General features: G+C 37.8%; 1 protein-coding gene across 10 annotated transcripts in view; it reads left to right on the top strand.

The window, feature by feature from the left end:
• Positions 1-19101, top strand: part of LOC149220263 (PH, RCC1 and FYVE domains-containing protein 1-like) — an 87677-nt gene that overhangs the window by 31821 nt on the left and 36755 nt on the right. For all 10 annotated transcript variants that reach the window (XR_016249273.1, XR_016249274.1, XR_016249275.1 and 7 more), the window contains 2 exons: positions 12020-14104; positions 14236-14382. Coding sequence is in view for 7 of the 10 variants with exons in the window: in XM_089384713.1 (XP_089240839.1) it covers positions 12185-14104; positions 14236-14382 (2067 nt within the window). In the remaining 3 variants the exon portion in view is untranslated. The remainder of the gene's footprint in view (positions 1-12019; positions 14105-14235; positions 14383-19101) is intronic.

Genomic DNA, 19101 nt, shown 5'->3' on the forward strand with positions numbered 1-19101 from the left:
CAGAAAGTGAACCATTGATCCACTGTGTGTTGTTGTTCAGGGTGTCTGACAAACCAAATCGAGCCTTATGTGAGTTTATGTATGTGGACATGTCATCGTGCCATTCTAAAGAAAATATAATCACTGTAACAGTGCAACTATGGCATCGAGCTTCATCGTGATGCGAAACATTTGACATGAATGATCGAGCCCCAAACTGGGATTTATATCAAGATCGAGCCATTGTTTATTGATTCGAGCCTAAACAAAAAATGCACCAGACGTTGATTCAAAAGCCAATTGATTGTTTTTTAGGCTTTCTTTTTCCAAACCTTCGCTCTGATACCATGTTGAAATACTAGTGTAGCTAGAACTAAAATAGTTTTTCACAGTTGATAACTACTTCAATTGATGCAATCAATTCCTTCTTTATACTTCAATCAATAAATAACTATACATGAAAAACTTCAACCATATAAGTCTTCAATAAGAGCAGTTAACATAGATCACAATGTGCAATGAACAATGAATAATAAACCATAAGCAAGAGACACTAGGATTAGGCTCACAACCAGGGCAAAACCCACAATGGAAAACCCAAAATTCTGTCCTTTTGTGAGAGAGATTTTGTCCATCAATGTTACATCAAAATTTTCTAACAAATCCAAACTGCCTTCAATGAAATATTAGTCAAAGTCAGTGAATATATGAACTCCAAATTCACTGCTTAATAAGGCTGAAATTAGGGCCTGTAATCGCTGTTATTGGAGGCCGAAAATAATGTTGAGCTTTCCTCAGAAGCTTGGCCCAAAAAACACAGTAAAACTTCAGTCAACCCTGATCAATATGAGAGTGAAATCATAGTCCAAGAATCAACAAACTTTTCCTGGGATATTTGGCCTTCAAAGAGATTAGGTCTGCAGTAGAATGAATGCAAATAAGGCCAAACCAAACTTCAGTCAATGTAGTTACCAAAAAAGAGAGTCAACACGTGAGGGCTAATTAGCCCTAATGGGGCCGACATATAGATCCCTTTGTAGCCAACTTGTAGATCTGTTTGGGCCGACCTGTAGATGACTAAAATTATCTTCTTTCTTATGTTTTTGCAATGAAAAATGCAGGCAATAGCTACATTATTTTTCAAAAATATGCAACAAAGGTTATATACGACTTGTTACGAATCAAGTATAAGATAGCATCAACAAGCTATGTATATAAAGTGGCATCAACCTTTTGTTGAAATTGTGGATGTGATCTTCACATTTGGCCATGGCCCATGATATTGTATCCTTTATATTATATTTCTAGGCTTTGCTAAGGTTGGCCTTGTCAACCCAATGTAGGCTCATAACCCCTACTTCGGAAAAGCACCCTGCCTCACTTATGCATGTATACAAAAATCTCATGTGTAATTTAATATGTAATCATTCATTCCTTTTTACTTTTTTTCTTTAAATAAGGAGGATGGGTAGACTTGCTGCCTATCATCGAGAAGGCACATGTCGAGTCAGTGGGATTTCCCCTATACTCCTTAGCCTAATGCACCGCCCATAAGCCACACTTGGTAGGTTAACTGAGTTTTGAACGTGGGCGTGGCCCCAATATTAGTCAACAAATGCTTTTTGATGTAGGAACTCCATTATTCAACTTAGCCCAATACATTCGCATATAATTAATTTAGCCCAACGACATCGTAAAACATTTCACTCTCTTGCTCTTAGATTAATCTTTTTCTTTTCTAATTTTTTGCATAATGAATTTCTCGAGGAAATCCATTAGGCACTTCCCCTCATTTAAAGGGTTGGTACCTAGGGTAAACTGGATTTTGTGGAAGCTCGATAGTTTGAGAATAAGACTTGGGTGGGAAGGATAGCATGCCATCTAGTTTAATCTATCTTGTGCATTGTTTATTCTTCTCTTTTTGAACTCGTGCTAGGGCATATTTCTCTCTTCAGGGCTGTGCCTATCTTGGGTAACCCCCCTCTCCCCAACACTTTGCTTTTGAAGTGAGTGTTTTTTGGGAGCACAACCTTTTCCAAAAAAGAAAAAAGCGTTCCTTGCCCATTCAAGTAGCATTAGTGAGTGTACTCTTAGGACACTCTCAGGAGCTAAAATAACACTTCCTCAACGCTCTCGCTTGAGAGAATGAAATTACCTTCTTTTTTGCTTGGAACCAAGACTAGGTTCCAAAAGCTTGGTTTAGGCATTGCTAGGTTCCTTTGTTGATTAAAACACTCACTCCATTTTTTTCTCATTCTATTTCTGATTCACTCGTTTCACTTATCTTTACTGGGGTTTTGAGTGGGTTGTTTGTTCGTTGAGGAGTAGATTTGTGAGAACTTGGGAGGGAGATTGAAGGTTTCCATAGTTATGTTCAACCACCATGGGAGAGCTAAAGTTGTAGGTTCTAACAAGCCTGTTGGGAGTAGGTAGAGGGAGTGGGAAGCACTTTTTGCACAAAGCTTCTAAGATCGGTTTTTATATAATACATATTTTAATATATTTTGATGTATACATTTTAGAAAACATGTAAAATGTCGAATCAACTACAAAAAATATGAAAGCATAGATTTAAATATTGGAATAATGATGATTATTAAAGTATCAACCATTTGGTACACATAACATCATTCATCTAGTAGTTATAACTTATAACATTGTCATTGGAGCGGGAGGGGTTATCCTATGCCCTGAAGAACAAATAGAGACTCAATACGCGTGGGAATTGGGTATGGCAACCAATAACCAAGTTGAATACCTAGTGCTTTGGTAGGGCTTGGAAATCACAATGGCAAAGAGAATTACCAAAATAACAATGTTTGGGGATTCTATGATTATGATATGACAAATGTGGAAAGTCAAAGGATCGCAAAACTCAACTTTTCCTTCTATCCTATAGAGGATCATTTTGCGAACAATGCAATTTGAGCAAATTGAATTCTTCCATGTGTATGGACAGTTGAATACAATGGCAAATTCACTGGCCAATAAAGGAGATACACTGGAGCAAGAGAAATTAGAATTGGATTATGGGTTGACCTATAACTCACCCTTTCCATGACTGTTGAAACAAATCATTATGGCTTTATATACAATTTAATGGCCTTCCCAGCAGGATAATTGAACGAATCCCCATGGTGGAGTTCGTCAAGCACATGGATCACAGATGTAAGCTGGCGCATGCATGTAAGGATCGATGGCATACATTAATTTCCTGGCCATGCAGATTCAAGGAATGAAACCCCTGTCTAAATCATATTAACAACTGGCGAATTTAGGTAGTGAAACGTGAGAACAAGTGGCATAAGGTGTTAATGCTCCAAGACACAAGTGAGGGGAGTCTCGGCCGTGGTAGAGCAGTCAGTCCACTGCATACTGACGTTAATATTCCTATCTCATCGTATCATACGATTGACATTCCAAGGAGCTCAGCGAGATTCAAGCATGGATTTGGTAACCCCACATTTCAATGATTTGGGAGGTGGTTTATTGGAAGGCATGGTTATATATGCATTGTGTGGTTCTTTAGCCCCGCACTGTGCTGCTACTGAGTGTTCACAGCTGTGAACGGAGGTGGCCATCTTCCTTTGAAGCCCGAAGTGCGGAGCATCATACTTCCGTAATGCAAACTTGGGAGATTAGACTTAGGAGGATGAGCAAATTAAAACCAACAGGTCGCTTGCAATGTTATTATAATCCGTCGAAGGGTTGTTGAATACCCTCAATTAGTAGAACTCTACAAAGGAGCAGGAGCACAGGTTGTACCAACTGCTCATGAACACGAATTATGAGTTATTGCATCGTAAAATGGAGCAGTTCCAAGTTGGAATTCAGAATGAGCTGATAGCCTTGGACGTTAGTTTGGTTGAGCTAGAGGAAAGCTCCAATAATGGTGCTTTGTTCAACGTGGGAAAGGCCGGGATCAGTAATGAACTTGAAAAGAAACAGGCTAGGCACACTTGGGAGGCAGGAACAATAGGAATAGCAGGATAGGGACAAGGACTCATTCGGCATGGCGAGATGACAAACTGGGATTGTCCTCCGACATATAATTTTGCAGTTTTTGAAATTTTTTGATGTTATGCAAATATATATTGATATTAGGAGTTTTTTGCCAAGACTATAGTTGACATCTATCTATAATAGTAGGTAAAAGCTGTCATAAGAATAGATTTTCTATCTTCTGGACCCTTGAATGTAATGCTTTTCTGGAACATGAAGAAATATGCCAGGGTCCTTGCCCAAAATCTAGTTTTTCTTTCTAATATAAAACACTACCCATTTCCTTGAAAAAAAGAACTTGTAACATTGTTGTCAAATGATCAACCACCAACCACAACATCAACCTTCAAGTTTTAACATATAAAATTTGTCATCAACTAATTGTAATAGATGATATTGACCATGAAATGAAACATAGCATCATATTCATTACTAAAGAGTTGTAAAATTTAGTATTTATTAAGCTTTACTCTTGCTATGATAAACTTCTAGTTTCTCCTTTCCTGATCTATGAAGAAGTAGGAGTAGGTGGAAGTGTTTGTGGAACATGACGAACAACTAGATCACCCCCACGTATGTTGGATGTTGTGAAGCTAAAGGCAAAGCTCTTGCATTTGGAAACTTGCTAGTGGATGGGGGTGGCATGTTTGCTCCATGAATATGATCACCCAAAAGTTAAGCTTTCAAGCACTTTAAAACTATATCTCCATCCTCCAAATTAGCCTCCTTTGGATTGTTATATGGAGCCACACATGATCTATCATTCTTCCTTGTCTCACTATAATGGGAGAACAACCTCGAGTTGTAGTGCACCTAAACCAAGCTTTCTTCTCGGTTTATATTTAGGTTGTTTCTCTTCACGCTATGGATGAAGCTGTAGGTACTTCAACACCATGCAAAAGAAGTGTTCACAACTTGTGAAGGCACCCTCACCACTAATTTATGTAGATGTTTGGTAGAGGAGCCATATATGTTTCTCCATTTGATAGGGTTCAACCTATGTTGTCAGTTGTACGAATCATGCCCCCCCCGTAATAGTTCCGTTTTCATATTGAAATGCTGAAATGTGACTAAAAACATGCTTGAAACATGTTTTCTATAGGACGAAACACGTTTCAGATTTCATGGAGTCTGTTTCCAATTTTATTTTTTTGATTTTTCCTTCATTTGATTGTTGGGACCCAAATTTTTGTTTTATAATGCTTAATCGGAGGTTAATTATGAATTAACGAGGCTTCCAAAAGCCTCAAGACCGAATATTTTTCTTAAAAACCAAGGTTTCATTATCAATTTGCACCGAGAATGCTAGCAATTAATGGTAATGTTAAAATCTTAAAGTAAAAGGATGGAAAATCTTTCCTTTTTTATCATTTTACTTAAAATTTTTAATATTACCATTAATTGTGAAAGGATGTTTGAGAGTGGTTCCAACCTCATTGGATTTCATATGGTGAAAGTAGAATTTCATATCCCATTTTAATTGAACAAAATTAACAATGTACAGGATTGGTAGGATTGCAACATTTTCATCAGATTCTATCACGTATGAGTGTGTGGGATTAGCATTTAATCAAGATCACGAAACCCTTTATGTACCTTGATGTTGGTGATATTGATTGTTGGACCGCTCTGTCGTGACCTTAGCAAAAATGTACCGTCTCACTCAAGCGAAAATTATTGATTATGCATGTTAAGTTTTTTCTACCATATTTTAAAGCTTGGATTGTTAATTTTCTTGAAACTTTGTAACTACTTAGATGAATTCACTTAAAGATCAAGGCAACTGAAAATTGAAACCAAGGTTAAATTTCACCACGATACAAAATTTCTTAACATTCAACATGCGACAGAAAATACTTGAGATAAAAACACATGCACACACATAAATTTGACACCAATGTTTTAGCCAGGGAACCTAAATGGGCAAACTTGCGTTCTTTGTTGTGGGATTTTTAAAGAAGAATATGATTCTGATGATGACAATAGAGGTATCCTATTTTTAACCACAAATGTGGAATCCAACATACACATATTAGAGGAGAAAAAAGAAAAAGCAGAGGGAGAAAGTGTTGAAGGCATAGTGGATCTTGAAGTAGAACTTATCAATGCATTAGAAGAAATTGATAACCTCAAGAAGAAGAACAAGAGACTATCCAAGGAAATCATCTTCATCAAGATTGAAAGAGAGGAAGCAAAAAGAGTGGAAGAAGTGTTGAACAATCAACTAAAAGAAAAGGAAGAAAATTGTGAAAAGCTTGAAGTAGAAATTGTCTCATTAAGGAAAGAGCTAGATAAGCTCAACAAAACATGAAAATCTCTCAAACCCTGGATGCTATTCTCAGTAGTCAAAGATCACCTTATGACAAGACCGGTCTTGGTTATATGGGTGATACTTCATACAAAGAAGATGCAAACACCAAGTCACTAAGTAAGGAAGTTGAAGAAAAACTTGAAAGCTCCAATCTCAGCAAGAGCAAGGACAAGAGACAAGAGGAGTTTGGAAACATTGCTACACCAAAAAGCTATGTTGATGCTCTCAAGAAGTTCATTCACAATGTAGGTAGCAATCCAATAAGGGACAATGACCAAAAATCTTCTCCCAAGCATATCAACTCTAGAAGAATCCCTTCATTATGAAAATTATACATCATAGCCAGGTTTCAAACTATTTTTCTTGGTCATTGTTTCTTATGCAAAAATTTTGGACATCAAGCAAGAGAGTGTAAAGCTTATAATGATTATGACAAAGGTTCTCACCAAACCTCTAAGAATAAGCTTGTAAACAATAGAATTAAAGATACCGATGGCTTCAATAATAGAAATCATAATTCATTTGCTCCATTATGAAAGTATAGTATAGAGTGTTAGAAATGCAACAAATTTGGACATATGGCACGAGACCATCCTACAAAGTCAAGCAAAGGGTTTTGGAAGAAAAAGTAGGAAGAATCATGAATAGAAAAATGCGGATTGGTTATGTATGCTCGAAACAATTAAAGTCAGTGGTACGTTGATAGCGGGTGTTCTAAACACATGATTGAAGATCAAAAGAATTTTATTACTATAAAAGAAGAAAATGGAGGAAATGTGTCTTTTGGAGAAAATGGATCTGCAAGAATTGCTGGAAGAGGTACCGTAAGCCTTGACAATCGTAGGACTAAGCACAAAATGTTTTGTACGTTGAAGGACTCAAACATAATGATTTAAGTTTCAGCCATATGTGCGATCAAGGTTATGATCCCACTTTTCATGCTAAAAATTGTGAAGTAAGGAAGACTAATTCGAGAAGATTAGTGGGAAGAGTGATAAGACCTCCGGGTAGTGTATATATTCTTGATGAAATTCAACGAGAAAAATGCTACATTGGATAGACACTTGAGGGTTGATTGGTTATGGCATAAAATGCTCAGACATTTTAGTTTTGGTAGTTTGGTAAAAATCAATAGAACACAAGCAATGAGAGATATGCCCAAAATATCAAAACCAACAAATGCCATTTACAAATCTTGCCAACATGGGAAACACATATTAGTGAGCTTCAAGTCAAAGGAGTGCTTGACATCAAGACCACAAGAGCTTGTTCACATGGATCTATGTGGACCAACAAGAACACCAACCCTGCAAGGTGAAAGGTACTTTATGCTGTTTATTGATGATTATACTAGAATGGTTTGGGTTTCATTTCTTAGAGCAAAATCAAAAGCACTAGATACTTTCAAATCATTTAAAGCCTTAGTTGAAAATGAAATTGATATAAGAATCAAATGTCTAAGATCAGATAGAGGAGGTGAATTTACCTAAAATGATTTTAATGAATTTTGTGAGAGGTTTGGAATCAAGAGACAACTTTTAGTTGCAAGAACTCCACAACATAATGGAGTCATAGAAAGAAAGAATAAATCAGAGCAGGAAATAACAAGAACCATGTTGGTAGAGGCCGAATTACTACCTCAAAAATAGAGGCCGAATCTTGAATCTTCGGCACCTTCGGGGTCAAGTGCTTGAGGCCCAACACCTATGAACTCCTTTGGTTCCTAGTTTTTACATATGCTTTATGTTGTAGACTCGTGTTTGGTTTTAGATTCTTGGGTTGATGTCGATGTTATCTCTTTTGCGACACTTCATTTTTTGATGATGTTTAAATTCCATACTGGTTATTCAATGAACAGATGGCCAACATACTTGGTTTCCCACTGGGCAGGTTGAGACCATATGTCATAAATGGGTTGGATATTGTCCTGGAATCGGGACATGATTGTGTCCCATCAGGACATGCTCAGACATGATCCGGAGGACACGTGTCCCACCGAATTGTGTCCGATTCACCCGATTCGGGACACGTGAGGGCTAATGAATGAATCCGGTTTCATAGGAAATAAGGCAAGACTTGTTTGTCATAGCTATGCACAAATCGAAGGAATTGACTTTGAAGAAACTTTTTCTCCAGTTGCTAGATTAGAAGCAATAAGAATGTTCTGCTAGATTAGAAGCAATAAGAATGTTCTTGGCATTTGCATATTCGAAAGGCTTCAAAGTTTATCGGATGGATGTTAAATCAACTTTTCTAAATGGAGATTTTAGGGAAGAGGTATATATTGAACAACCAGAAGGCCTTGACTTGTCTGAAAATAACGAATATGGTGCAAATTGAAGAAATCTGTTTATGGATTAAAACAAGCTCCAAGAGCTTGGTATGCCAAGCTGGATCACTATCTTCAATAACAAGGCTTCAAAATAGGGGTAGTTGACAACAATCTCTACATCAAGATGGAAAAGGACAACTTACTAATTACACTTGTATATGTGGATGATCTCATTTTTGGAAGTAATAACGATGATATGAGTCATGGATTTGCTCAAGAAACATCAAAGGAATTTGAAATTTCCATGGTTGGAGAATCATCCTTCTTCCTTGGACTATAGGTCAAGTCTTAGTTCTTGAAGGCCAAGTTCAGGCCTGATTTGAAGTCCATGTTCTGGTGTATTGAAGGCTGAGTTCAGGTTGGAACTTGTAATTACTGTTAGTTGGTGCTTACTTAGGATTGGTGTCCTCATCTTCTTGAGAGGTTGGAGCTTGGTATTTTTGTAAGCTGGTGCTTACTGAAGATTGGTGTCCTCATCTTCCTGACATGTTGGAGCTTGGAATTTTTGTAAGTTGGTGCTTACAAAGGATTGGTGTCCTCGCAAGAGATTGTAATAAATTAGAAATTGTTTTCAAGTATTTCTTTTTCAAATTTTGATTTGCATTTTAATCTCTGTGTTCATATATTGTGGATGATTGATTATGTGAAGTGAATTTAATTTCAAGATTAACTAAGTGAAAAATTGTAAAAAATAATGAAATACTAATTCACCCACTCTCTCAGTGTTTCCGAGAATGGTGATAAGAGAGAATCTTTTTCAATGCGTTGAAGATCCTGACCTTTATTTTACCTAGGTTGACCATCAATTGACAAAGATCATAGAAAAGAGCCAGGGCATCCAACTGTCACTACAATCCGTCGGGGATGAGGCTAGAAGGACCACATCATCTGCAAACAAGAGGATAGAAATCAAGACACGATGTTGAAGGCAACCATCACCATCCTAGATGTGTTTAGTTCAGGACTCCAACTCTTTAATGTAGATTCAAAATAATGTGGACCTTGCTACTCAAGAACAACTATAAGTGGATGGTTCCATAGCCCATCATTTAGGTAGAGTTTGATGTCAACCCTTTTTGTCTTGAGATCATTTTTTGCTTGGTCTCTTTCCTTCATAGAGTCTGATTTCGTAGAGACTTTGCCATCGAGAGAAGAGACAAAAAGGTTAGTGACAAGGTTCTTGGGAGGATACTAGGGTCAAGGGTCTTTGTCATGGTCTTGGTACTCATCAATTGAAGATTTAGAAGAAGAATTTTGATCGGGTTTTCCTCTCAAGAGGTGAGAGGTTTTGGCCCTGGCTGACAAGCCTACATAGTGTCTCACTTGTCTTTTATTGTGCATATTGGTAATTGTCTTGATGAAAAGAACACAATAATAACATAGCGAAGGAAAAACTATAAGCTAAGAAGTAAAACTATATCACAAGCAATTATCAAGCAAAGAAATCTTTTAACTATTTATGCCCTAGATTTCTCAACACGTACTATTGCTATGCAATTCATATTATTGTGATTTTCTCTTTTATCTTTCATTTTCATCATTTTACATAAATTTTTAACATTACTATGAAATGACTCAAGATGTTTGAGAGTGGTTCTGACATTATTGGATTTCATATGGAGAAAGTAGAATTTTAAATCTCACTCAAAATCCAGTAGACTTAACAGCTTTTCAGGATTTCAAGATTGGAGGGATTGCAATGTTTACATTGGGTTTTGTTATGTATCAGGGTATATAACTAGCATTTAATCAAGAGCACCAATCCCTCTATGTACTTTGATGTTAGTGACATTGTTTGTTGAACTCCTCTATCAATATCCTACTAAAAATGTACCCATCACTCAAACAAAATCTTGAATTGACATGCTAAGTGTCTTTTATCTTATTTTAATGCTTATTAGAGGGTGATATTGATGATGGAGATCCCAATATAGGCTAAGATTTTGATGATATGTAGGTATTTGTTGTAGCATGACTTTTTTGGATGCTAGAGGCCATGTAGTTCTTGTTTTTTGATGTATTTTTGGTTCAAATATGGATTGCACTCGGTGTTATTTTGGTTATGTGCACCCTTAAATGCTCTATAAATGAGAACTTTTGCATATTTGTGTATAAATGGTTTGGATTCATATGGATGCACATGAATAAATGTGGTTTTCTTTAAAATTTGAATATTTTTGTGTGTTTTTGGTTGACCGGTTTTTTTGGTCCAGTATTTTTACTGGTTTCCGTCCATTTCAGACCGGTTCCTGGTCTAGGGGTCTACCGGTTCAATGACCGGTCCAGTTCTGATAACTTTGGGCCCAGGTCCTGATCCTCCAAGTAAAACAGACACCAAAGATAGGGTGTACCTCTACTTATGTTGTATTCTTTGAGGGACCTCCTGTCCTGAAGGATTTTGCTTCCTGAGATGAGCTTTTGGGCAGCTGTTGGAATTCCCTCCCGCTGCTGTATCTTGTGTTTGACATTCTCCACTAAATCCTCGTCATTGACCCAGATTAAAATAGATCTACCAGCCAATGATTTTAACTTTTTATGAAAATCTACAACGTCCTCTCCTCTTTCGAACTTAAACCCTGCTCCTGATCTATCAGATCTGGTCGATTCAGGGGATCAGAGAGTGTAGAAAAAGAACGATCTGAGCATGGAACATTGGTTCTGCGATCATGGGCTCTCTGGGATTGAACCGATACTTCAGACCCCTCCACCCATTCCAGCGATCGGGGAAAAACCTTATTTTGGACAGATCGGTTCCGATCTGAAGGCTGTGTCTCTTAGCCAGACCTGAGGGGATTTGACTCAGATCTACCGCAATAAACTGGGATTTCGACATATGCAGATTCAAGAAATCAATGCTCTGCATATACTTTACCTCAATGAGAGTGGCCCGCGGGATGTTTTCCATCCCCTGCCAACCCTTCGCAAAACTCCAATCCCTCTCCATTTAATCATTCAGACCACTCAAGATAAACTTTAATTGTGTTTTTTTTGTTTTTTTGTTTCTTCGTTATATATAACAATATAAATCGATACTTATTTTATTTTGTTTTGTGAAGTCTTTGATGCTTTTATGAAAGTTCTGAAGAAGTATTTCTGTAGGTGTTTAATATTTGAACATGAAGTTTTAGTTTCAGTCATCTCATGTCGTACGGAATGTCTTTGATGTTACATTTTTGTTAGCAGCTTTATTCTTCTCTGCCCATTTTCACATCCACATTTTATTTCCTCGAGTCTTAAGGGTGGGAGTAAAACTGCTGGTATAATCCTTTGTATAGACATCACTCAGATTGTTTATCATGTTCACAGGCGGGTGTTTTAGTGAACACTATGATGTAATATTGCGTTATTACCTTGATTTGCCTTTGTTACTGACAGTGTTTATGTTTACTGGTTAGGAAAACGGAGATTCTAAGATCCATAGACCAAGTGGGAGCTCTTGTTGTTACTTGAGCAGAATTTATTTAAACAAGTCAGTTAGTCTGGGTATGAGGAACAGATCTCCTCTCATCAACGTATTTTAACATTCAACAAGCTGAGATGCGGTTTAAGATTGTATAAAGATGCAAGCGAAAGGCATTTCTTCAGAAGCTTTCAGAGTTAGTGTTTCAAGTGCCCCTAGTTCTTCAAGTCAAGGTTCTGGTCAAGATGATTATGATGCCCTGGGGGATGTTTATGTTTGGGGTGAGGGAACCTGGGATGGTGTTTTGGGAGGTGCTGTTGAAAAAGACACCAATTTTCCAGTTCCAAACACAGATGCACTTCTACCAAAGCCATTAGAGTCTGCATTGGTTTTAGATGTCCATCATATTGCTTGTGGAGTTAGACATGCTGCTCTTGTTACAAGACAAGGGGAAGTTTTTACCTGGGGAGAGGAGTGTGGAGGCCGTCTTGGTCATGGAATGTGCTCAGATGCTTGGCAACCACAGCTTGTTGAAACTTTAGCTAACAATGCTGTTGATTTTGTTGCCTGTGGTGAATATCACACATGTGCAGTTACCATGACTGGTGAGTTGTACACATGGGGCGATGGTAGCCGTCACCTTGGTCTCCTAGGACATGGGAATGATGTGAGTCATTGGATACCAAAGAAGATATCTGGTCCTCTAGATGGAATCCAAGTTTCTTCCATTGCTTGTGGACCTTGGCACACTGCATTAGTAAGTTCGACTGGGCAGCTGTTTACATTTGGGGATGGAACCTTTGGAGTATTGGGGCATGGAGATTGTAAAAGTGTGTCATACCCCAAGGAAGTAGAGTCTCTGAAGGGTTTAAGAGCTGTTGGTGTTGCTTGTGGTGTGTGGCATACAGCTGCGATTGTGGAAGTCATGGTAGCACATTCTAGTGCTGGTTGTTGCTCAGGAAAATTGTTCACATGGGGTGATGGAGATAAAGGTCGGCTTGGACATGGAGACAGAGAGACAAAGCTTGTACCAACTTGTGTGCCAACACTCATAGATTATAACTTCTGGCAAATTGCATGTGGGCATAGTCTTACTGTAGGCTTGACGACAGCAGGTCAGGTTTTTACCATGGGTAGTATTGTTTATGGTCAGCTTGGAAACCCCAAATCTGATGGCAAGCAGCCTTGTCTGGTGGAAGGAAAGCTGGCAAATGAAACTGTCGAACAGATAGCTTGTGGAGCATATCATGTAGCGGCTCTGACATCTAAAAATGAGGTTTATACTTGGGGAAAAGGAGCCAATGGAAGATTGGGTCATGGAGATGTGGAAGATCGTAAGACACCTACACTGGTTGAGGCGTTGAAAGACAAGCATGTTAAGGACATTGCATGTGGCTCCACTTTTACGACAGCTATATGTCTTCACAAGTGGGTATCAGGTGCAGATCAATCAGTATGTTCAGGATGCAGGCAGTCATTTGGATTCACCAGAAAGCGTCACAACTGCTATAATTGTGGATTGGTACACTGCCATTCATGTAGTTCTAAAAAGGCTTTGAGAGCTGCACTTGCTCCCAATCCAAATAAACCATATCGTGTATGTGATTCTTGTTTTATCAAATTGAAGAAAGCATTGGAACTAGCTATGGTATCAAATAACAATAAAAGAAATATGATACCAAGGCGTCCAAATGACAACATAGATAGATCAGATAGGCCAGAAACAAAAAATTCAAAAACACAGGGGCTTCCTCCAGAAGCAAAATCTCAAACTAAGAGTGGTAAGAAGTCTGATACATCAGCTTCAAATCGAGCTTCCCTTGGCACTGCTTTGCCAAATTTAAAGGATATTAAGTTTTTGGTTTCAGTTGATCCACAACTATCAAAAACACTTCTTTCCCTTCCACAGTCTAGAAACACTTCACGAGCTGTCTCTCCATTCTCAAGGAGACCCAGTCCACCTCGTTCTGCAACACCTACTCCTTCTATGGCAGGCCTTGCTTCTTCCAAAACTCTTGTTGATGGCCTTACGAAGACAAATACACTTATGACTCAGGAGATTATGAATTTGCGGGACCAGGTAGCTCATTAACTTTATAAGCTGCTTATGGAAGTAAATTTCATTCTCAACTTGTACGCTTTCAAAATCTGGGTCTGTATACCATGTGAACAGTGAGATAAATTGATAATTTTTGTATTTGGCCTGTCTAGGTTGGGAACTTGACACAGAGATGCAGACAACAAGAAGCAGAGTTACAACAGACAGCAAAGCAAGCACAAGAGGCTATGTCTTTGGCTGCTGCAGAATCTCGCAAATGTAAAGCTGCAAAGGAGGCAATCAAATCCCTTAGTGCCCAGGTTATTTTATGCAGAATTCAAGCTTGAATATATTTGTGAAAAATGGACTTTGTCTTTCAAAGTCTTTTTTTAAAGCAAAATGTTGGACATTCTATTCTGCATTTGCTTTTTTGTTGGTTTGACTTCAATCTCACTGTCCTTTTCTTAGTAGAATTTATGCTAGAGATGTGTTTCCTGATTTCTATTTTCTTGAGATCTTGTGATATTGATTTTATCTACAATTGTGGTATAAGATCTTTGTTAGGAACATGATTACAATTTAGAGGACATTCATAGCATAGAGTGTTGTCAGTTGTAAGGTTACAATTTTTCATTTATAGTATGTGTAGCATTTAATGCAGGCCAGATATTTTGTTTTAGGTTCTTGTATTAATAATCCTGTTTCTGACAAATTATTGAAGCTATTTCTGCTGAACACAATAAATTACCACCTTGTTTTTCTCCTGTGTTTTTCTATATATTCAATGGTATGCATGCTATGTGTTGTTAGAAGGTAAGTGGGGTTTCTCTAAAAGGTATGCAGATCCGCAGGTATTTTGAGGCTCCTGTTTGATGATTTTTTCCCAAGGAAAAATCGTAATTTTATTAGTGAAAACAAAATTACATGTTGCAGATGCTTGAAAGCATTCCATCATCTAGTCAAAGACTGATGATCATGAGTTCATACAAAAAAATCAACATGAAGAGAAAATGTTAAACTTTTCTCCATTTCTTCTTTTCAACCTTTCGCCATTCTCCTTGAGATGGCGTGGAGGATACAATGGCGAGCTGATTTCCTTCTTCTATTCTTGAAGTTTCCTTGTCTGAATCAGAATTTTCAGATGCATGAGGACATTTGAATCCACTAGTATCCTTTGCTTCAGGTATCCTTGCTAGTTGTGTTGAAGTGACCTGTAGATCAGATTGTTCTTGTATTGTTTCATCCTTTCCTTCTTTTTCTTGAGTATTCTGAGTGGGAATGGGAGCCTTTTCATCATCCTCTTCCTCATCTGACTCATTTGGGGGAAATTGCCATCCTTTGGGCTGCTTTCCTGGCTTCTTCTTTCTTCGTGATTCTTTCTTGGCATCAGGGCACATGTTTTGTAGATGTCCTGTTTGTCGGCATGTTCTGCATCTAAAGGTTGTGTTCTCGAAATCTAGGAACTGAGTCCAGTTCTGCTTGTTGTGTATCAATTGTATGCGATCTGGCATGCATTTACTAAGGTCCACTTCTATGCATATTTGAGCAAAAGTATAGATTCGTTCCTCCACTCTTTGTGTGCCTGTCTTTATGTATTGTCTCCACTTTTTTCTGTTTTGAAGGGGAATTCTATGTGCAGACTTGCGGAGTTGCCATGGGCTCCCCCTTGTCCTCGGTTGTCGCTAATCTTTTTATGGGAGACTTTGAGTCCAAAGCTTTGGCCTCAGCCTGTCTCCCGCCTAAGCTATGGAAGAGATTTGTGGACGACACTGGTGTTTTTTGGTCTCATGGCCAAGAAGAGTCAGATCTATTTTTCCAGCATCTCAACAATCAATCCTCCTCCATAAAGTTTACTATGGAGCAAGAAATTGATGGGTGCCTGCCTTTCCTTGGTGTTATCATTTCGAAGAATGATGACGGTTCTTTCTCCCACCAAGTGTTTTGGAAGAAAACTCATACTGAGCAGTATTTTCATGCCAACTCTCATCATTTCCCTGCTCAAAAGTTGGGTGTTCTCAACACGCTAGCTACTCGTGCGTTGAGAATCTCTGATAAAAAGAATCTTGATAAAGAGAAAGCCCATCTCCTTAATGTTTTTGTTAATAATGTTTATAGTAGGCATTAAGGTTTGAAAGCTTTCCTTAAAGCTAGCAGAGGACCCAAGATTAAGAAAGAACCTAAAGATCGAATCTCAGGGGTTCATCTCCCTTTCATCTAGGGGACCATTGACAAGATTGCGAGGATCCTTAGGAAGCATAATGTTCCCTCAACCTTTAGACCCCTTAACACCATTCATAGCTCCCTAAGATCTGTAAAAGACCCAGTTGACCCCAAGGACATGAAAGGTGTTTATGTTATTCCATGTTCCTATGGGGACCCCCTATGTTGGTGAAACTGGGCCCTCTATTAATCAGAGGATCCATGAGCACTCAACCGACATCAAACATGGAAGGACCCGGTCTTCAGCGCTGGCAGATCACGCGGAGAAGACTAAGCATCATATTTGTATTGAGGAGGCCCGAGTAATTGCCAAAATTGCGCCTTTTCATCACCGGAAGTTTAGGGAGGCCATAGAAATTGAAAGGAGGACGAGCAATCTCAACAAGGATGATGAATGGAAGATTAGCAGCTGTTGGATCCTTGCCCTTTCCTCCTAGCCCGCATCCCCTGTTTCTCTCTTTTTATTGATTTCTTCTTTGGTTTTTCCCTCATCTTATGGATTGTTGTTTTCCCCTTTGCTTCTGATATATATATTATTTTTTTGTTTTCAGTATTTTAGTAATATTATTAATATTTTATTCAAATTAGTTATCTTATATTTTATTGAAAATAAGTTGTTTTTTGTTATTAGGTTATAATTCTTAATTTAAGTTTTAAATTAATTTACACCTTAAATTTATTGAACATGATATATAAATAAATAATATTTTATACTTAAACATAATTGAAATAATTATAAACATATAAACTAATTATTTGATTGATTACTAAACAATTAGGTTTAATCCCTATTTTTCCCATTATTAGATTAAAATATATAAATTTCATAATCGAATTATCTAATTAATTATAAATATTTACATTCTTCATATAATAGAATTAACATAATTTTATTTTATTTTTATTTAGCTTTTAGTTAGAAGAAAATACTACATATTTAGTTACATATATAGTTAAATAAATAAACTTATTTAATTAGTCAACTATTTAACTAAGTTATCTAATTAATAATCATTTATATATCCTATAATAATTCCTATAGTTTATATAGTTTTAAAATAATATAGAGTATATTAATTTATTAGGTTTTAATCTTAGTTTAAGTTCAAGGAAATAAATAGATCTAACAAACTAATTAATTAATTAATTAACCAATTAATTTTCCTTTCCCTATCTCTTGGTCAAGTCAAATATAGTTGTTGCCTAGTCTATTGTAGCCATTTCCTTGGTCAATAATAGATGTTTTTCCTAGCCATTGAATGATCTGTTCTCTCTATTTAACTTGTAGCCATGATCTAGTTCTTCATCTTGTCTTGACGATGAATCACACTTGTTGGTTCGAAACGCGTCGACAAATGAATTTTGATGTGATTTTCACTGAAAACACTTCTCAATATTCCCAATGCCTTCCAACACTTGTTCATGGCAAAAGTGTAGGGGAAGGTTATGAAGCCTAACCCACACCGACATTTTTGATACAAGCATGGTATTTGCAGCAAAATTTGGGAACCATGGGGTTATAAAAAGTCCTGTTGATCCCTAGAACCATGGGCATTCCTGAAGTACAATTTCTCGATCCTCTGATGATGCAAACTTTACGATGAAAAATCCTTTGGAACAAAGATGAATTTCATAGTTTGTTGTCCAATTTGTGAATATCCAATGGACAAGATCCATTGGTTTTGGCCAGAAGCTGTTAAATCTGCAGATGATGGCTTGGGTTGCAAAGGCTATGTAAAGATCATTTGTTTTTGGAATCTCTATGACCAATTCTGGGACATAATTCACTTGTTCTACTATGTAGGGATTGGGAGTGTTGAGTGTTTGTTCTGTCTTTGCTGTAGTTGTTGGTTCCCCTTGTAGAATGTTTTTGTAGGAGAGACCACCCTTGATATGTTCTTGGTTTGGTTCTGTACCTTTGGGTAAACTAGATCCGACAATCCCACCTACTGTCTTTGTCTTACTTGATCCTGCTGCATGTGGAAATTTCTAAATCTAATACATCAAAAATCCCTACTGGTATTTTTGGTTTATTATCTCCTACTTGTTTTTTACATTAACAAGTTATTTAATCATATAAACATCAAAATAAACACAATAGCAACCTTCACAAATATACAGATCAACAATTGAAATAAGCTGAGACAACACAAGGGACACCGTTATTTTTGGACAATCGTCCCCGGAAAAACCCAATGCGGGAAAACCGGTGCAGCAGATATGAGGGTTTTATTATTATGCAGTTTTTTGAATACAACTAGGGTGCCAAAAATGGCTCACCCTTCAAAGATTTTCCTTGGTAGAAGTACCTTGCTTCGGAGACAAATATTCCGGTTGATCAGCAACTGGATGATGAGCCCCACAGTGACTTCGACTGTTCCTTAGCTGGACAGCAAAAACTGCTCCAAGCTTCCTTTTGGACCCGTGTCACCCTCCAGGGATTGCGTCACTCTCTACGACTTTGCATCTGCCCCCCAACTCTTAGTCTGCCCCATGAAAACACCACAGTGTAGCCTCTTCAGCGCAGTGTCAGCTATGCAGCCCTCTGCGTTGCCTGCGTTAGCCTCTTGGCCCTCTGCGTACTTTGCACTGGCCTACTCAGCCTCTGCGTCAACCTTCCAAGGCTCTGTGCTTTCTCTCCGACACTCTCTCTGCCTCTCTGCTATGTATTCTCGGCCTTTTGCCGAACTGCCCGATTTCTCAGCAAACACTGCCCCAAAAAATCGAATTCTTGATCAACTTGGTGTGCCTCCAACTGACCCTCAAGCCTCTTATACTTTTCCTGTTGACGATTCAACGACTGAGATTAAGTCCCTAAT

This window comes from Pinus tabuliformis, chromosome Q, assembly GCF_031772625.1.
Source record: "Pinus tabuliformis cultivar Carrire ecotype Pingquan chromosome Q, CPIR1, whole genome shotgun sequence".
Taxonomy (NCBI): domain Eukaryota; kingdom Viridiplantae; phylum Streptophyta; class Pinopsida; order Pinales; family Pinaceae; genus Pinus; species Pinus tabuliformis.